The sequence below is a fragment of the Aedes albopictus genome, chromosome 2 (assembly GCF_035046485.1).
Source record: "Aedes albopictus strain Foshan chromosome 2, AalbF5, whole genome shotgun sequence".
NCBI classification, from domain to species: domain Eukaryota; kingdom Metazoa; phylum Arthropoda; class Insecta; order Diptera; family Culicidae; genus Aedes; species Aedes albopictus.
In genome coordinates this window covers 135,849,386-135,863,468 of record NC_085137.1, presented here as the reverse complement: position 1 = coordinate 135,863,468, position 14,083 = coordinate 135,849,386, and the positions used below count along the sequence as shown (strand labels likewise).

Here is a 14,083-nt window from a genome sequence, read left to right as displayed (position 1 = left end):
AATTCTTTCAGAAACTCCTCGAAAACTCAAGCAAGGATTTATTTTTCAAGATTTAAAATGTAAAAAATGTTACTAAGTTTTGAAAAAAAAAATAATCCAAAATCAACGGAATAGTTAGCATTGATGCAAATAAAATAAGCATAAATTGAGATTTTGTGTATCAAGAATTTATTTTTATTTGTTTTATTATCTGTATTAACGGGATCTGTATTAACTAGGCTAGTTCATCTCGGGACCCACGCATTACTTCCCTTCCGAAGGAAGAACTCGGGAGTGGGATTAAGTCCCAGGTCCTCGGTGTTATAGTCAAGTGTTCTAACCATCACACCAGGTCCGCTCCACATCAAGAATTTAGATCAGCCGATGAATCGGTGTATGATAGAAATGATCGGTATGTTACCTCTATGGTAATATTTGAAATGAAATACAACGGCAAAAGATTACAAGACGTGACAATTAAAACGAAAATAAAAAAAAATAGTAATATTTTACTATTATTATTCTAGATTTTTTTTCTACCGTTTTAGAGTTTTTATCAAAAAATGATAAATTATTTTTCAGATGTGAATTTTTAGACCGTCTCAAACAATATTTAACAAGGTAGAAATTAATTTTCTTATTTATTATAGTATTTTTTTTAATCGCGATAACTTAAGTATGCATAGTTTTTCATTGGATTTGTACGTAGAATCTTTTTTGAAGTAAAAACTCTTAACAATTGTTTCCTTTTGATTGTAAGCAAAGTCAACGAAAAATTAAAATAAAATTTAAAATAGGAGCATTTGTCCATCTTGGGCTACTTGGCAAATTTTGGGGCTGGAAGATAGCTTCCTTCAGAAAAAATAATAAAAAATCGAATGGTAAGGTTTTTAGAAAGTTAAAATTATAGAACTTCTAACATAGATCCGCACAAATTTCCCCAATGGAGGAGAACGTGCCTCTGGAACCGACCTACTGATTGATCCGCAATGAATACTTGGCACAGGTCCTTCAAATATCCACAAACATCTTCGAAGACATCATTTCAATCTAACAAATCGCTTTCTAGTTATATTTTCTTGAAGAAGATTATCAAGATTTCTTTATCATACACCCTATTTAAAAGTAAAGTGAAGAACAACTAACATGAAAAACAATTTCCAGATATGAGCTCATACATAAACAAAATTTCAATTGAATGGGAAAAAGTCGCGTCTTCGAGAGTCATTTTTTATGAAAATAGGATCTCAAATTGTTCGATAGTTGAAAAAATCCCCATATTTATGATGCAGATGTTACTATAGATACGAGTTTTAGAGGACCGTTTTGGTCCAATTTTGTCCACAGTGCAGCGGACGTTCCTATTTCAACTGCGAAATTCGTTCGACTTACTTCCTGCAATCTAGGCCACGTGTAGTAACACCTGTCAATTGTTTATCACTCAAAATACTACCCCTTCCTTGTTCTCTATAGACATCCCTTCCACCCTCCGACCAAATTCCAATTTCCATGGAAACTATTGTAAAGCGCGTTCCAAACAAACTTCCACATTCCACCAGGGCGGAAGCGTACCGATTCGTCCTGGGTAGTTTAGCCGCCACTCGGTCGCATTTGAAGAGAAGAAAATGAGCATCACGGAAATCGATTGCTATATCATTCAAAGGCACAGAGAGTCCAAAAGGGTTGCTATACTTACACCGTCAGTCTTTGTTCGGATATCCTTGCCGGCCGCAGTCAAAAGTGCCCGTAAAATAGCGGTTGCAGTGCCGGTTTGTCTACTAGCTACCAAATGAACAGCCGTTTGTTGCCGTGACTGGAATGGTGGGGAATAAAAATCGAGATAATTAGATTAATTGGTGTTGTAATGAGAGAAGGATGCACTACTAAATACAATCAGTTTGAGATAATCTTACACTCAGCTTGCGTTTTAATGGAAATCGAATCCCCCGCTAGGACTAGAAGGTTACACCGAAACTTGCAACTTTTACCATCAACACTGACGCAATAACTTACCCCTGGTCCTACCAGACCGTCCGGCAACAGTTCACCTACGAATTGCTCATCTTCGAGTACCAGCCTCTGGAAGATTTTGAAGAAGGCATCCTCCTTCGCTAGCTGCAGCTGCTGCTCTTCTTCGACAGCATTGAGAATCGCTTTCTGAGGGGAAACAAAGTTTACGAATGGGGGATGAGGGCGATGATGTTGATTTGTAGATTCCCGTGGCCATAGCGCTAACCGATCGTGTCGATGAGCAAAATTTAACCCTAAAAGGGATACCTTCATGGCCTCTGTTTCGTCACCTCGCTGAGTGTGTTCCATCAAAGACGAGCTCTGAAAGGCGCCTGGGGTCCAATGGAGTTGTCTCCTGTTGACGTGGGTACCGACTTATGTCAAATTCCATAAACGGTGAAGTGAAATTTTTGAAAATGTACACCACGTAGATGGTGGTAATAATCCCATTAACCATTTTATATGGTTATTTTGAAAAAAAAAATCGTCTTTGACTTAAAAATATAGCTCCTTAGTCGTCGACTGACCGTGACTAAGGAGGACGACAGGGCTGGATGGGCGAATGTGTGACAACAATTTTTTTGTCCGGTTGACTAAGTTGACGGTTCACGGACTTCAGAAATATTCATATGTGAAGCTTTAAGGGGCAATTTCTTCATCATGGCTTAAGCGTTAAGCCAGGTTTAACTATATGAGTAAGCCTGACTTACGAGTTAAGCCGACGTGAAGAAATCGGCCCTAAGAGATGAATGATTTAGTCACTGCTGCTGCAACCCCGCTGATCTAGAACACGTTTGCTATGTACCATGTGTTCCTCGGAGTCATACAGGAACGTTCATAAAAATAAAAGTTAAAGCCGATTTTTATACAAAATAAACATCTTTATCGTGTTGTAACTTTCTTCTGCTATTGCCGATTGAGTTTGATATTTGACAGTAAAGTGCGTTTTTGACAACCTTGTACATAAAGTAACTTCGTGTCTACCACACGAGATAAACACAGACACAGACGTAACACCTTGAACGATTTTCATGGAAATCCATCGCCAAATTCACACTACCATCACCTGGTGGAAAAGTTGTACGAATCACTGTGTTGTGCAATATCGTCAACAGAAGGCGCAAGTGTGAAACGTCAAACGCATAGAAAAATGATGCGCGCGCATCTGGTTGTGAAAGCCACAACTATGAAAATTTAAAATGATCGTTAAAATCGTGGTCGATGGAAATTTCGCAAGTGTTACGTCTGTTTGTCTGTGATATACACATGCAAAATGATCTTTGTCTGAGGAAGCTCTCAGTTAATTACTGTGCTCATAGAACACTAGCTGAGAAGCAGGATTTGTTTCAGTGGGAACGTAACGGCAAGAAAATGACCAAATGACCGTTCGGCCGAATTGTTTAACACCGTGGTGTTAGTATCAATAGTGGTGGTAGTGATAATTAGAGATGGGCAATCAGATCCGGACCCGTTCAAAAGATTCGTACACGCTTGAAACAGATTACTCATCACTTGTGTCAAAATGACACAAATCGTCGAAAAGCTAGCAAAAACGCTTCAATGCGTTGCAACGGTTTGCAAAAATGACACAGAAATTGTGCAAACCTAAAGTAACACATTTTTGTGCGAGCTATTTTGTCGAGAGCGAGCACGCGAACGCTTCGAATCGCTTCGTTATTCGCCTCTGTTTACAAACAATCGCGTGGTTGGGAAAAATTCAGTAGTTTTTGTAAGTTTTGGACGCGTGATTTGTTTGGCCAAAACGTGAAAAGGTTGAACTCGGAACCAGGCTCTCAAGCTTCCAAAATATATACCTGTCCAACAGAATGCTGTATCAAGTTCAACTTTCAGCTTTGTACAGCATTAAATTTGTTAGATATATATTTGGAAAGTTTCTGATTCCAACTCCAGATAATCGAGTCCGACCGGTGCTTCTTTTGATAACTGGAAAAAAAATCGCTGCTATCTGTCATTTATTGCGTATAAGCGCTGCTGTAAATAAGAAGTTAACTTTTAAAAATGAATAAATATTACAAGCATTTCCGTAACCGAAGCGTTCATTTGCAAGCGTTCGTTCCACGCGTTTTTCATGCGCTACTCACAGTTTCATTTTCACACTCGGTGAATCGGCGACATGGATCAACACAAATTTGTGTAAAATCACCTTTTCACAAATTGAGTGCTGATCCGGTCGACTGCAAATTTGGCTCAAAGTTACACAGATTTGTGTCAATTTGGTGACCGTGTACCTGACCATGTGTCGAGAGTTCGTTAAATGAAAGGTTTGTCAAGTCCCAGGCAACTTTTCTGGCGCATTAAACGTCTCTATCGACAGCCACCCCAGGATGTGTACGGTCCGCTATGCTATGCTATGCTATGCCATGCTATGCTATGTGTACACAAAAATGTGTAACTTTAGGTTTGCACAATTTCTGTGTCATATTTGCAAACCGTTTCAACGCATTGATGCGTTTTTGCTAGCTTTTCGACGATTTGTGTCATTTTGACACAAGCGATGAGTAATCTTTTTTAAGCGTGTTCATAGCTGAACCGCTGATCCGCTCAACGGATCCGGTTCACTAATGTGATGGACGCGGTTTGGATCCGATCACTGAAATGAGCCGTTTTGCCCATCTTTACTAGCAACCATAGATCATGTATGCAAGGACATAACGAGATTTTCATTGTTTTGAACTTCACTCCCAACTACTGTCTGGCGTTTGACCAGTTGACCGTTTGGCAGCAGGCTCGACAGTAGTTCCACAGTACTCGGTGCACAGACCATAGCTTTGTGAGTTAATATCTTCAATTGCTGCCTAACTACAAGGATCGGTTGGACCATGAATAGAATGCAGTATTTTTTTTTTTTAATTTTGCTAAACTTCTATGGGTTATCACTCTTCGAGGACGTGGCTATCGAAGCTGGGAGGAGGAAACGATCTAGACCTCAGGCTATTGGACAAACCAACAGCAGCCACGCCTTTTTGTGTCCTCGAACCCCAGTCGTTGAAGAGGTAGTGAGGTGGACTTCGTATCTGGTAGGCCGGGGTTGCCTACCGGGCACTTTCATCACCACTGCACTGCCGTTCTAAGCATGGTTGTCCCATGTTATATGGGATTCCCATATAACATGGGACAATTAAGCGTAGGATGGCAGAGCAGAAAGTGGTTTCTTTCCGATTGCCTATCAAAAGTGAGTAATACATGTTTAAAAACCAACCCTCAAAATCTCGCTCTCTAATCAGATCTGAAGACCTCCCCACTACCTTTTCAACGACCCTGGGACTCGAGAACACAAAAGAAGCCTTCTGTGCCACCTTGCTGGCAACCGTTGATTTGCCCAGTAGCCTGAGGTCTAGATCACTTCTCCCTCCGGGTTTCAATAGACACGTTCCCGAGAAACGGTACAATGTGATATACACACTCGGATTGAAAACTACTTCAAGGTCAAGAACGATGTCCATAAACTACTGAGGCTAATTTTCAGTCACCTTCGACCCCCCATTTCCCCCTCGCACATTTTATTGGACCGTATATGTTGACCAAACAGCTCAAAATACCACCCTCTACCTCCACATACTCCATTACCAGACTATGAGACTATTGTGACTAGAGTCCATCCAACACCGTAGTATCATTACATCGCACCACGGTGGGACCGGGCCAAGCCTCGACCATACATCGGATACCGACTTCGGTGTGTTCGGGGATTTACGGTTTTTATTATTAATTTCTATTAGGGCTTTCAAGGACTTTAAAATGGTCACGGTACGCAAACTGAAGGCTTTTTTGTGCTGAAATGAACCTCGTGACCATCAATTTAGTGCGCGGTGAGGGTCGATGTTTGCAAGCGTTCGCAAGCCGAAAAGCTCCCGAGCAACGTCATAAATGATTTGATGAGCCTATCGCGATTGAGTGATGCTGGGTACAAATCACTGTCATGCGTTATTTGAAAATGACTGCCAACGGTGATCAATGCCAAGCCTGGAAAAGGGTGGTGATGCATATACCGACTAGCAATGTTAGGTAGTCGTCGGCAAAACCACAAGTAGGAAACCGCTATTATTGAGCTGCTTCAATAGCGTACCTGCTACGAGATTCCATAAAAGTTGTTATAAGACTTCCCCTTGTCCCCCTAATCGCCGCTTGACGCAATTTTGAGCATTTGATGAATCCAATTGTAATTCATTGGAGATATACCATGACTCCGTGCGGTTTCCAATATAGCATCGAAAGGTACGTTGTCAAAGGCACCCTCGATATCTAAGAAAACATCCAAGCAGGATTGCTTTTGCGCGAATGCCTTCTCGATATCTTAAACAACTTTGTGTAAAAGAGTCACAGTGGACTTTCCAGATTGGTAAGCATGTTGGTTCACATGAAGAGGCACATCGGCCAGATGAACATCACGGATGTGATGATCGACAATGTGTTCCAAGCATTTCAGAAGAAAAGAGGTCAAACTGATAGGTCTGAAGCTCTTTGCTTCTTCATACGACGCGCAACCCACTTTCAGAATAAACTTCACAGTAATATCCCGCCAGAATTTGGGAATATACCCTGTAGCAAAACTGCAAACAAGATGTTTGAAATAAACAAATCCCTTCTGAAGCAAAATATGATAAATACCATCTGCCCCAGGAGATTTGAAAGGAGCAAAGCTATTAAGTGCCCATTCAATCGATTCTAAAGTTATGATACTCCGAGCCGAAGCTCAAGAATCATAACTACAAGAAAAGACATCAGGTTCATCCGAAGATGTAATATCCACACATCCGGGGAAGTGTGTACTGAATAAACATTCCAAAACCTCCTCATCAGAGGAAGTAAAATCACCATTTGGCAAACGAAGTTCGTTCACTTGAAAATCCATAGATTTTGCAAGGATTTTGTTCAATCGACTGGCTTCACTCAGACTGGAAACATTTGTACAAAGGTTTTTCCAGCCAGATCGTTCAGCAGACCGAAGAGCTTTCTGGTAGGCCTTGCGAGCCGACCTGAAAGCCTCCGATCCAGCCGAACGTCGTCTGTTCCAACTCTTTCTACATTGTGTCCTGAGCTTCGCCAGATCAGAGTTTCACCAAGGGATTCCTTTTGTGGTCTTCACATACCGCAGAGGGCAAGCTTCTTCAAAAGCTTTCATGATGAAGGCCGTTGTAGTATCAACGGCATTATCTAAATCACTTGGAGTGTGATGGTGAGTATCCATGAAATTTGGCTGCAATCAAATCGGTAAAGAGATTCCAGTTGGTTGACCGGGGGTCCTGAAATGCAAAGTTCACGAAGCAACATTCACATGTTAAAAAAAAGATGTAGCGATGGTGAGCTAAAGATTCTTCATCTCATACATGTCAATTGGTCAGCTCGTGACTATTGTGCTAGAGCAAAGCGTTATGTCTAACACTTCCTCTCTAGCAGATACCATGAAAGTTGGGCGGTTCTGTACTACTTAAGTATTCCATCAAACTGGAGCCTCTCAAATTGAAATACGAGCTGCCCCAGATTATATGGTGAGCATTAGCATCACTACCAACAATTAGCGGAAGGCCTTTTGAAGTGCAGTATGCGAAGACTTGCTTGAAAGCATCCGTTGGGGATGGTTCATCATGCGGTAAGTAAACCGAACAATAAACGTATTCCCTGTTGAGGTTTCCAACAGACACATCGATTGGGATTGCACATACATCTCTAGTGGTTAGCTCAGAAATGAGTGCATCAACGATTGCGTTGTTGACAAGCAGGGATGTTTTTGATCACCTGACAATCGATCAACTCATTTGTCCATAACTCAGTTCCGAAGCCTAAAATTGAAATGTGGTGTTCGGAAAAGTTGTAGATTAGGGTTTTTCCTACAATAATCACCAAAAAAACGCTATGTTCTAACTGTAATATATACGGCGCTAGAGCACTTATACCACCTACTCATACTGAATAATAGAAAAATCCTATCGTTTTGTATGAGTAGGTGGTAATAACACTTTAACGCAGTAAAAATTAGAGTTAGAATATGGCGTCCTTGGTGATAATTGTAGGAAAAGTACTAATCTACAACTTTGCCGAACACAACATTTCAATATTTGGTTTTTGAACTGAGTTATGGACAAATGAGTCAAACGATTGCCAGGTGATCGAAAACATCCTTGTTGACAAGCACACATGCTCGAGGCATGACGCGCGAATTTGACATTTCATTTTTACTGAAAGTAGCAAACACCGGATTCACAATGTTTTCTAGTTAGAAATTCCCCTTACGAAAGTAAGGTTTTTGGACTAAGGCCACTTGGGCTGTACCATTTTGCATAAGTCTGCAAAGATTGATCGTTGCTGTTCTTTTGTGCTGAAGATTGATCTGAGCTATCCTAACCGTAACCACTACCCAAAATAGACAAGATTAAGCTCTTAACAATCACAGTACAAAAAATAACAGCAACAATAAAGCCAGATCGGTATCGATTTGAATGCGCCAAAGGCGAAGATGCGCAGAATACACTGTGTAAAATGCATAATGCGAAACCATATAGGTAAAAATTTAAACTAATTAATAACATCTTCATAAACCCGGCCTTTTTTAGCCTTAAGTATGAGACTAAAGAAGGGCAGCTGATTGTCTCGAAGAAACACAAGGTCCACCGCGCTATTGCTCCGGCTAGTGTAGTAAGGGCAAAATACTGTGGAGGGGTCCCTCGCGACCTCCTGAATGATGGCCGGTAACCCCTCTGGGGGTCACGACCCACAATTTGTGAAACCATGTACTAAATGATCGCGGGCTCGGCATCGTAGCGCTGCAGGAGGTGTGTTGAACAGGATCCATGGTACGAACGTTTGGAGGTAATCATTTCATCTACCAAAGCTGCGGCAACACACGCGAGCTAAGAACAGAGTGATAAGCGATATGCAGAGGCGCGTGATCGACGATATAATGTGGTGCCTGTTGAGGTTCAAGGATTGATTCTTCAAATTCTGCATATTAAACGTGCGGTTAGGGATGTAGTACCGGTAGTACCGGTACCGAAAATACCGGTATTACCGACCAATTTCTGGTACCGAAATACTGGTACTGACTGAACCTTGGTACCGGTACTTTCGGTACCGTGAAATCTCTCCCGAAGTGCTGAAATCCGGTCAATATAATGAAAATAAACGAAAACATTTAAAACCAAGTAGGTATTTTAACAAACAAACATTTCATATATGCAACCTTTTTGCAAATCAAGGATATCATAGCAATGATTGGTTTAATGAACGTTGAATTTTGGAAACGGATTTTCTAGTTTGGAAACTTGTTCGGATATGATTTCTTGTTCTTTCTTCAGTTTCGAAAACCCGTTGCTAAGCATCATCAAGGAGAAATCAGTTATTTCTTCTTCTGTTTTCACCTTGCAGCTATCTATCTGATTTTGGTACACGTAAGGTTGTTCCTATTACATTTTATACTGACCAAGATACTGCCTGTGAAACTGCGCATAAGCTTAACAATAACTCTTGCAATAACTCCAAAACAGTTTCATACAACTCATTTCTTTCTATATTTTTTGTTTAATTTAGTATTTTCTGGTTTGCTTCTATGACACCCTTAAAACCAAAATTCATATAAGCCTGGAAAATTGTAAATTTTATGTGTAAAATCGATTACTCTTCATTTTAGTGAAAATTTTCCAGTACCGGTATTTTACCGGTACTACCGGTACTGTAAGCCCCAGTACCGAAATACCGGTACACACCAAAAGTGGTCGGTACTGCGACCCCTACGTGCGGTTATGCTGCAGCAAGCGACTCGGCAGAACGTAGAACGCTATTAACAGAAGCAAAAACAGCAGACTCGCCTCTTTCGGAAAAAAGCGCCACCTGGAAGAAGCAGAGTGCGATGAAACACGCGTCGTTCTCAAGAAACTAGAAACTACTACTAGAAACTCCCCAGACAACCAATTTGCACGTATAATGAAGTTTATGTTCATGTTATACGTACTTATATGCGGTAAAGTTACATCGCATAAGATGCAGTAAAAGTGCCTTATGCGTACAAAAGTGGAGGCGCTATACGTGCATTGACGGGAAAATAATGACGCTATATGACTTGAAGCGATATCTTATGCGATGTACGGTATGCACAATTGCGACGTAATATAGCACCTTATGCGACTTAAAATATTCGAAATAAAAAATATTGTCACCTAAGTATCGAACTAATATAAAAAGACAATTACACCGTCTTCGACCTTTCGGCCACTACAGACTGAACATTACAACATTAGACAACGGACAACACATATAACACCCAGTGGCCCAGTGGAGAATTTTCCGTTTGACGAAAAGTTTTCCCCGACTGGAGCGGGAATCGAACCCACACTCCGAAGCTTACAAGACACCTAAACGACTGACGCCGCTAACCGCTCGGCCACGAAGCCCACAATCCTTTGGATTATCGATCCGCACTTCACACTTAGCACCAAACACTACTTATGAAACACACTAATTAAATGTCATGACATTCTAACGCACCTCAGTGCTTGTTGGAATGCACTTGGTTTCCGTGCGCTGTACGTGTTCGGCAGGCTCTTTGGAAATCAAAATAATGTAGCATGATTTCCCGCACAGTTACCACTACTCCTCTCTTGCTAGCACCACCCATTGTTAATTATAAGGTCAACAAAACAATAATGATGACTTTGTAACTTGTTTTGTAACCATAATGGTGACTTTTCACTTTCTTTTAGCTTTTTGGCACTCCAACAGCACCTCTTTCATTGTTATCACATATCACATCGCAATATGCCAACGTTAACGATTCTAGCTTATGCGAGTTTGTATGCAGATTTGAACGAGTTTATTTTCACTTTTATGCGATTTAGTTTGTACATCAATGCGAGTTAAACTGACATAATTAGAAAAGCACCAAGCGAAGTCGTATAATCATCGCAGTACGCAATTATGCGAATTCAATTGACACTTTGCGAGTTCACTCGAACGCTTTTGCAAATAAGCAAAGTTTGTCGCAACAAAACATCGAAATATCGTCTACAACGATGTTGTCATGTATAATAAAAGTTAATTTGCACTCTTATATGATTTTACCAGACACATCGCAGTAAGTTCAAAAAATAACATCATATGCGATGAAAAGTGTCCCTCAGCCGTACATATATGCGATAGTGACTTAAAATAGTACTTTATACGATGTACAGCGTGTATCCTTATGCGATTCCTGGTTGTCTGGGTCAGCACATTCTGCAAGTGCGAGCCGAAATATGCAGAATGAAAAAAAAAATGGACCAGATCTACACCGTGCGGCAAATCCTCAAAAAACGCGGTGAACACCAGGTTCCAACGCATCACCTATTCATCGACTTTAAGGCGGCATACGACAGTATAAACCGCATAGAGGCACAGAGCTATGGTAAATAATGAACTTGACCAGATTGTTCAAAGCAACGATGGACGGTGTGCGAAACTGCTTAAGAGTTTCGGGTGAACTATCCAGCTCATTAGAATCTCGCCGGGGACTGCGTCAAGGTGACGGACTTTCTTGCCTACTCTTCAACATCGCCCTGCAAGGTGTGATGCAACGAGCCGGGCCCAACAGCCGGGCTACGATTTTCACAAAATCCAATAAATGTAGGTATGTGCTTTGCGGACGACATGGACGTTCTTGGTAGAACATTTGGAACGGTGGCAGAACTGCACACCCGCCTGAAACGTGAAGCAGCAAATGTCGGACGGGTGGTGAATGCATCAACAACGACGTACATGCATGTAGGCAGAACCGACCACGACCTCTTCCATCTAGGTTGTACGAGCTGCCCTTGTAACCATGGACGGTCAAAAAAACATGAAGATGACAAAAACTGGAAGGATGCAGTGGACAGAGCATGACGAATATCGAACAACAACGTTTTCCAGTGTAAAGACTGTAGTAATGAACATACAGCTTTTTCAAGCTGTCAACTTGGGAAATAAAGTAACTCAAAAACAAGTAACTATTCATTCACAACTGAGCAACATATCAAGCACACATGGTAACAAATAGACAGGCGGTCATTCAGAGCGATCATGATTAACATAATTTTTAATCATGATTAATCATTGATGATTAAAATTCTAATTTCGGTGATTATTGATTATGATTAATGATTAATTTGATTTTTGGGATGATTAAAGATTATGATTAATGATTAAAATTGGATTTATCTGTGATTATTGATTATGATTATTGATTAAAAACGGCTCATTGATTAAAAATCATGATTAATCATGATTAATCAATCACAAAAACTGGAAATGATTAAAAGGTTTTTGCTGTTTAAAATATTTTTGAAGCTTCAAAAGCAAAAGTTACTTTGTCTGGGAGATTTTTTAAAAAAGAATTACACTTAGAACAGCATTTGAACCAATTCAAGTTGGATCATATATTTTATATGGTGAATCATTTTTGGTAATGAACGATTAATGATTGATTAATTATTTTTCCTTATGATTATGATTACTGATTAATGATTAAATTGCGAAATCAATGTGATTAAGATTAATGATTAATGATTAAATAAGAAATTTTGGTGATTATGATTAATGATTTTTGATTAATCTTAATCATTAATCATTAATCATGATTAAATTTATGATTAATCATTAACGCTCTGCGGTCATTAAATAAGTACATATACGAAAAATATGTTCAGCTTTATGATCATAAATTAGGTATCTAGGTATTTGCTTTCACTAATGGTATCAACAGGTGAAGAACCACCCAAAACGTAAAAGTTGCAAGTTTCTCACTAAATTAACACAGAAAATGTATTTACATCATCAATCACTTTCAGTATAAAGTTTTTCATGCTCTTTTTCTCTCGGAACTTCTCCATTTCTGCCACTGCTTTTGACCGCTATCTCTACGTAACTCTGTAACTAAACTTTTTCGTACACACGTCCAAAATTCACTCACAGAGCGTCTTATTGCTAAGCGGTAACTATTTTGTAATCACCAGACATGCACAAACGTTTCCGAAGAGCAACCCAACTTTACACAAAAGAAGCCGGAGAAATTATCGCCTGACCCAATGCTCTCGTCTATTTTCAATCAAATTGCACGAGGGTTTCATCCTTTTTAGCTGGGGGGTAGGGTGGCTCGAAATTTTTTTGGTGAGTATCGATTCGAATGAGTCGGGCTTTGCTGTAATTCATCATATTCAATTCAGGGGAAATCTTAGGTAAGCTTCTGAACATCCCCATTGGGGTTATCAATGAATATCAATGACCCGATTTGCAACAGTGATAAATTCCCAAATTGCATGACCCTGTTCTTCCTGTTTGGTTACATTCGGCGTTCAGTTTCATGCTCGACAGACATTTATTGACTTACTGAGTGGCTCACGAGTGGGGCAACGGCACAGCGATAGGTAACGACGGTGAAGATAACTCTCGATGAATGCACACAAACTTACAGCGTCACACTGTTACAATATTGGTACCGATAGGTTAGAAGTGCAGTTGAGAACTCCACTCAATTATGATCCAAAATATTTCTTCTTTCCTTTTGTTCTCAGCCCAGCGGAGTTTTCCATTCTGATACGCTCATTAACACGATCCGTTGGCAACTGAACGCGCCGCAAAGGCGCCTTTTCTTACCCAGGTTTCGGTTTGGTGCAGATCAAACAGTTTGGAAAATAGTTCCATGGCGTCCTGGAAATTACTACTGTATGCCCGAGAGCCAAGACTTTCGTGCCGACGACCAGAATAGGCCGCGATTAGTGCATGCCCCGACGAATCCCGACAACGACGACCGGAGACGACGCCAAGCGTGAAGGAAAGTTTCCCACTCATTTCCCTACATACGTTCTTCCGTTGCACCTCAATGCCAACGGAATGGTATAGGGGGGAATGGGGTAAAATGGGTGCTTGAAAAGCTTGGTTTCCATAGATTTACATTCTTTCTGTACATTCTGCATGAACGTACAGGTTTGGGTATGTCCAGACGCAGGAGTGCATCGGCAAAGGCTGCGCTATTAAACGCGTTGCTTACACAGAAAAAAATATGTAATTAAAATTCAGCGAGAAATCATGCACATAAAGGGAATGCTAGAGTTAGTGCACTTTCACATGA

At 40.5% G+C, this 14,083-nt stretch overlaps 1 protein-coding gene across 7 annotated transcripts in view; it reads right to left on the bottom strand.

Annotated features, from left to right (window-relative positions):
- The window catches only part of LOC109417642 (serine/threonine-protein phosphatase 6 regulatory ankyrin repeat subunit A), a 252,487-nt gene that overhangs the window by 126,888 nt on the left and 111,516 nt on the right, over positions 1 to 14,083 (bottom strand). For 4 of the 7 annotated variants that reach the window (XM_062850497.1, XM_029853479.2, XM_029853477.2 and 1 more), the window contains exon 4: positions 1,676 to 1,792. In XM_062850497.1, coding sequence (XP_062706481.1) covers positions 1,676 to 1,792 — 117 coding nt within the window. Of the gene's footprint in view, positions 1 to 1,675; positions 1,793 to 1,992; positions 2,137 to 12,785; positions 12,981 to 14,083 lie in introns of those variants that run through there. The other 3 variants (XM_062850493.1, XM_062850494.1, XM_062850496.1) reach the window with 2 other exon arrangements.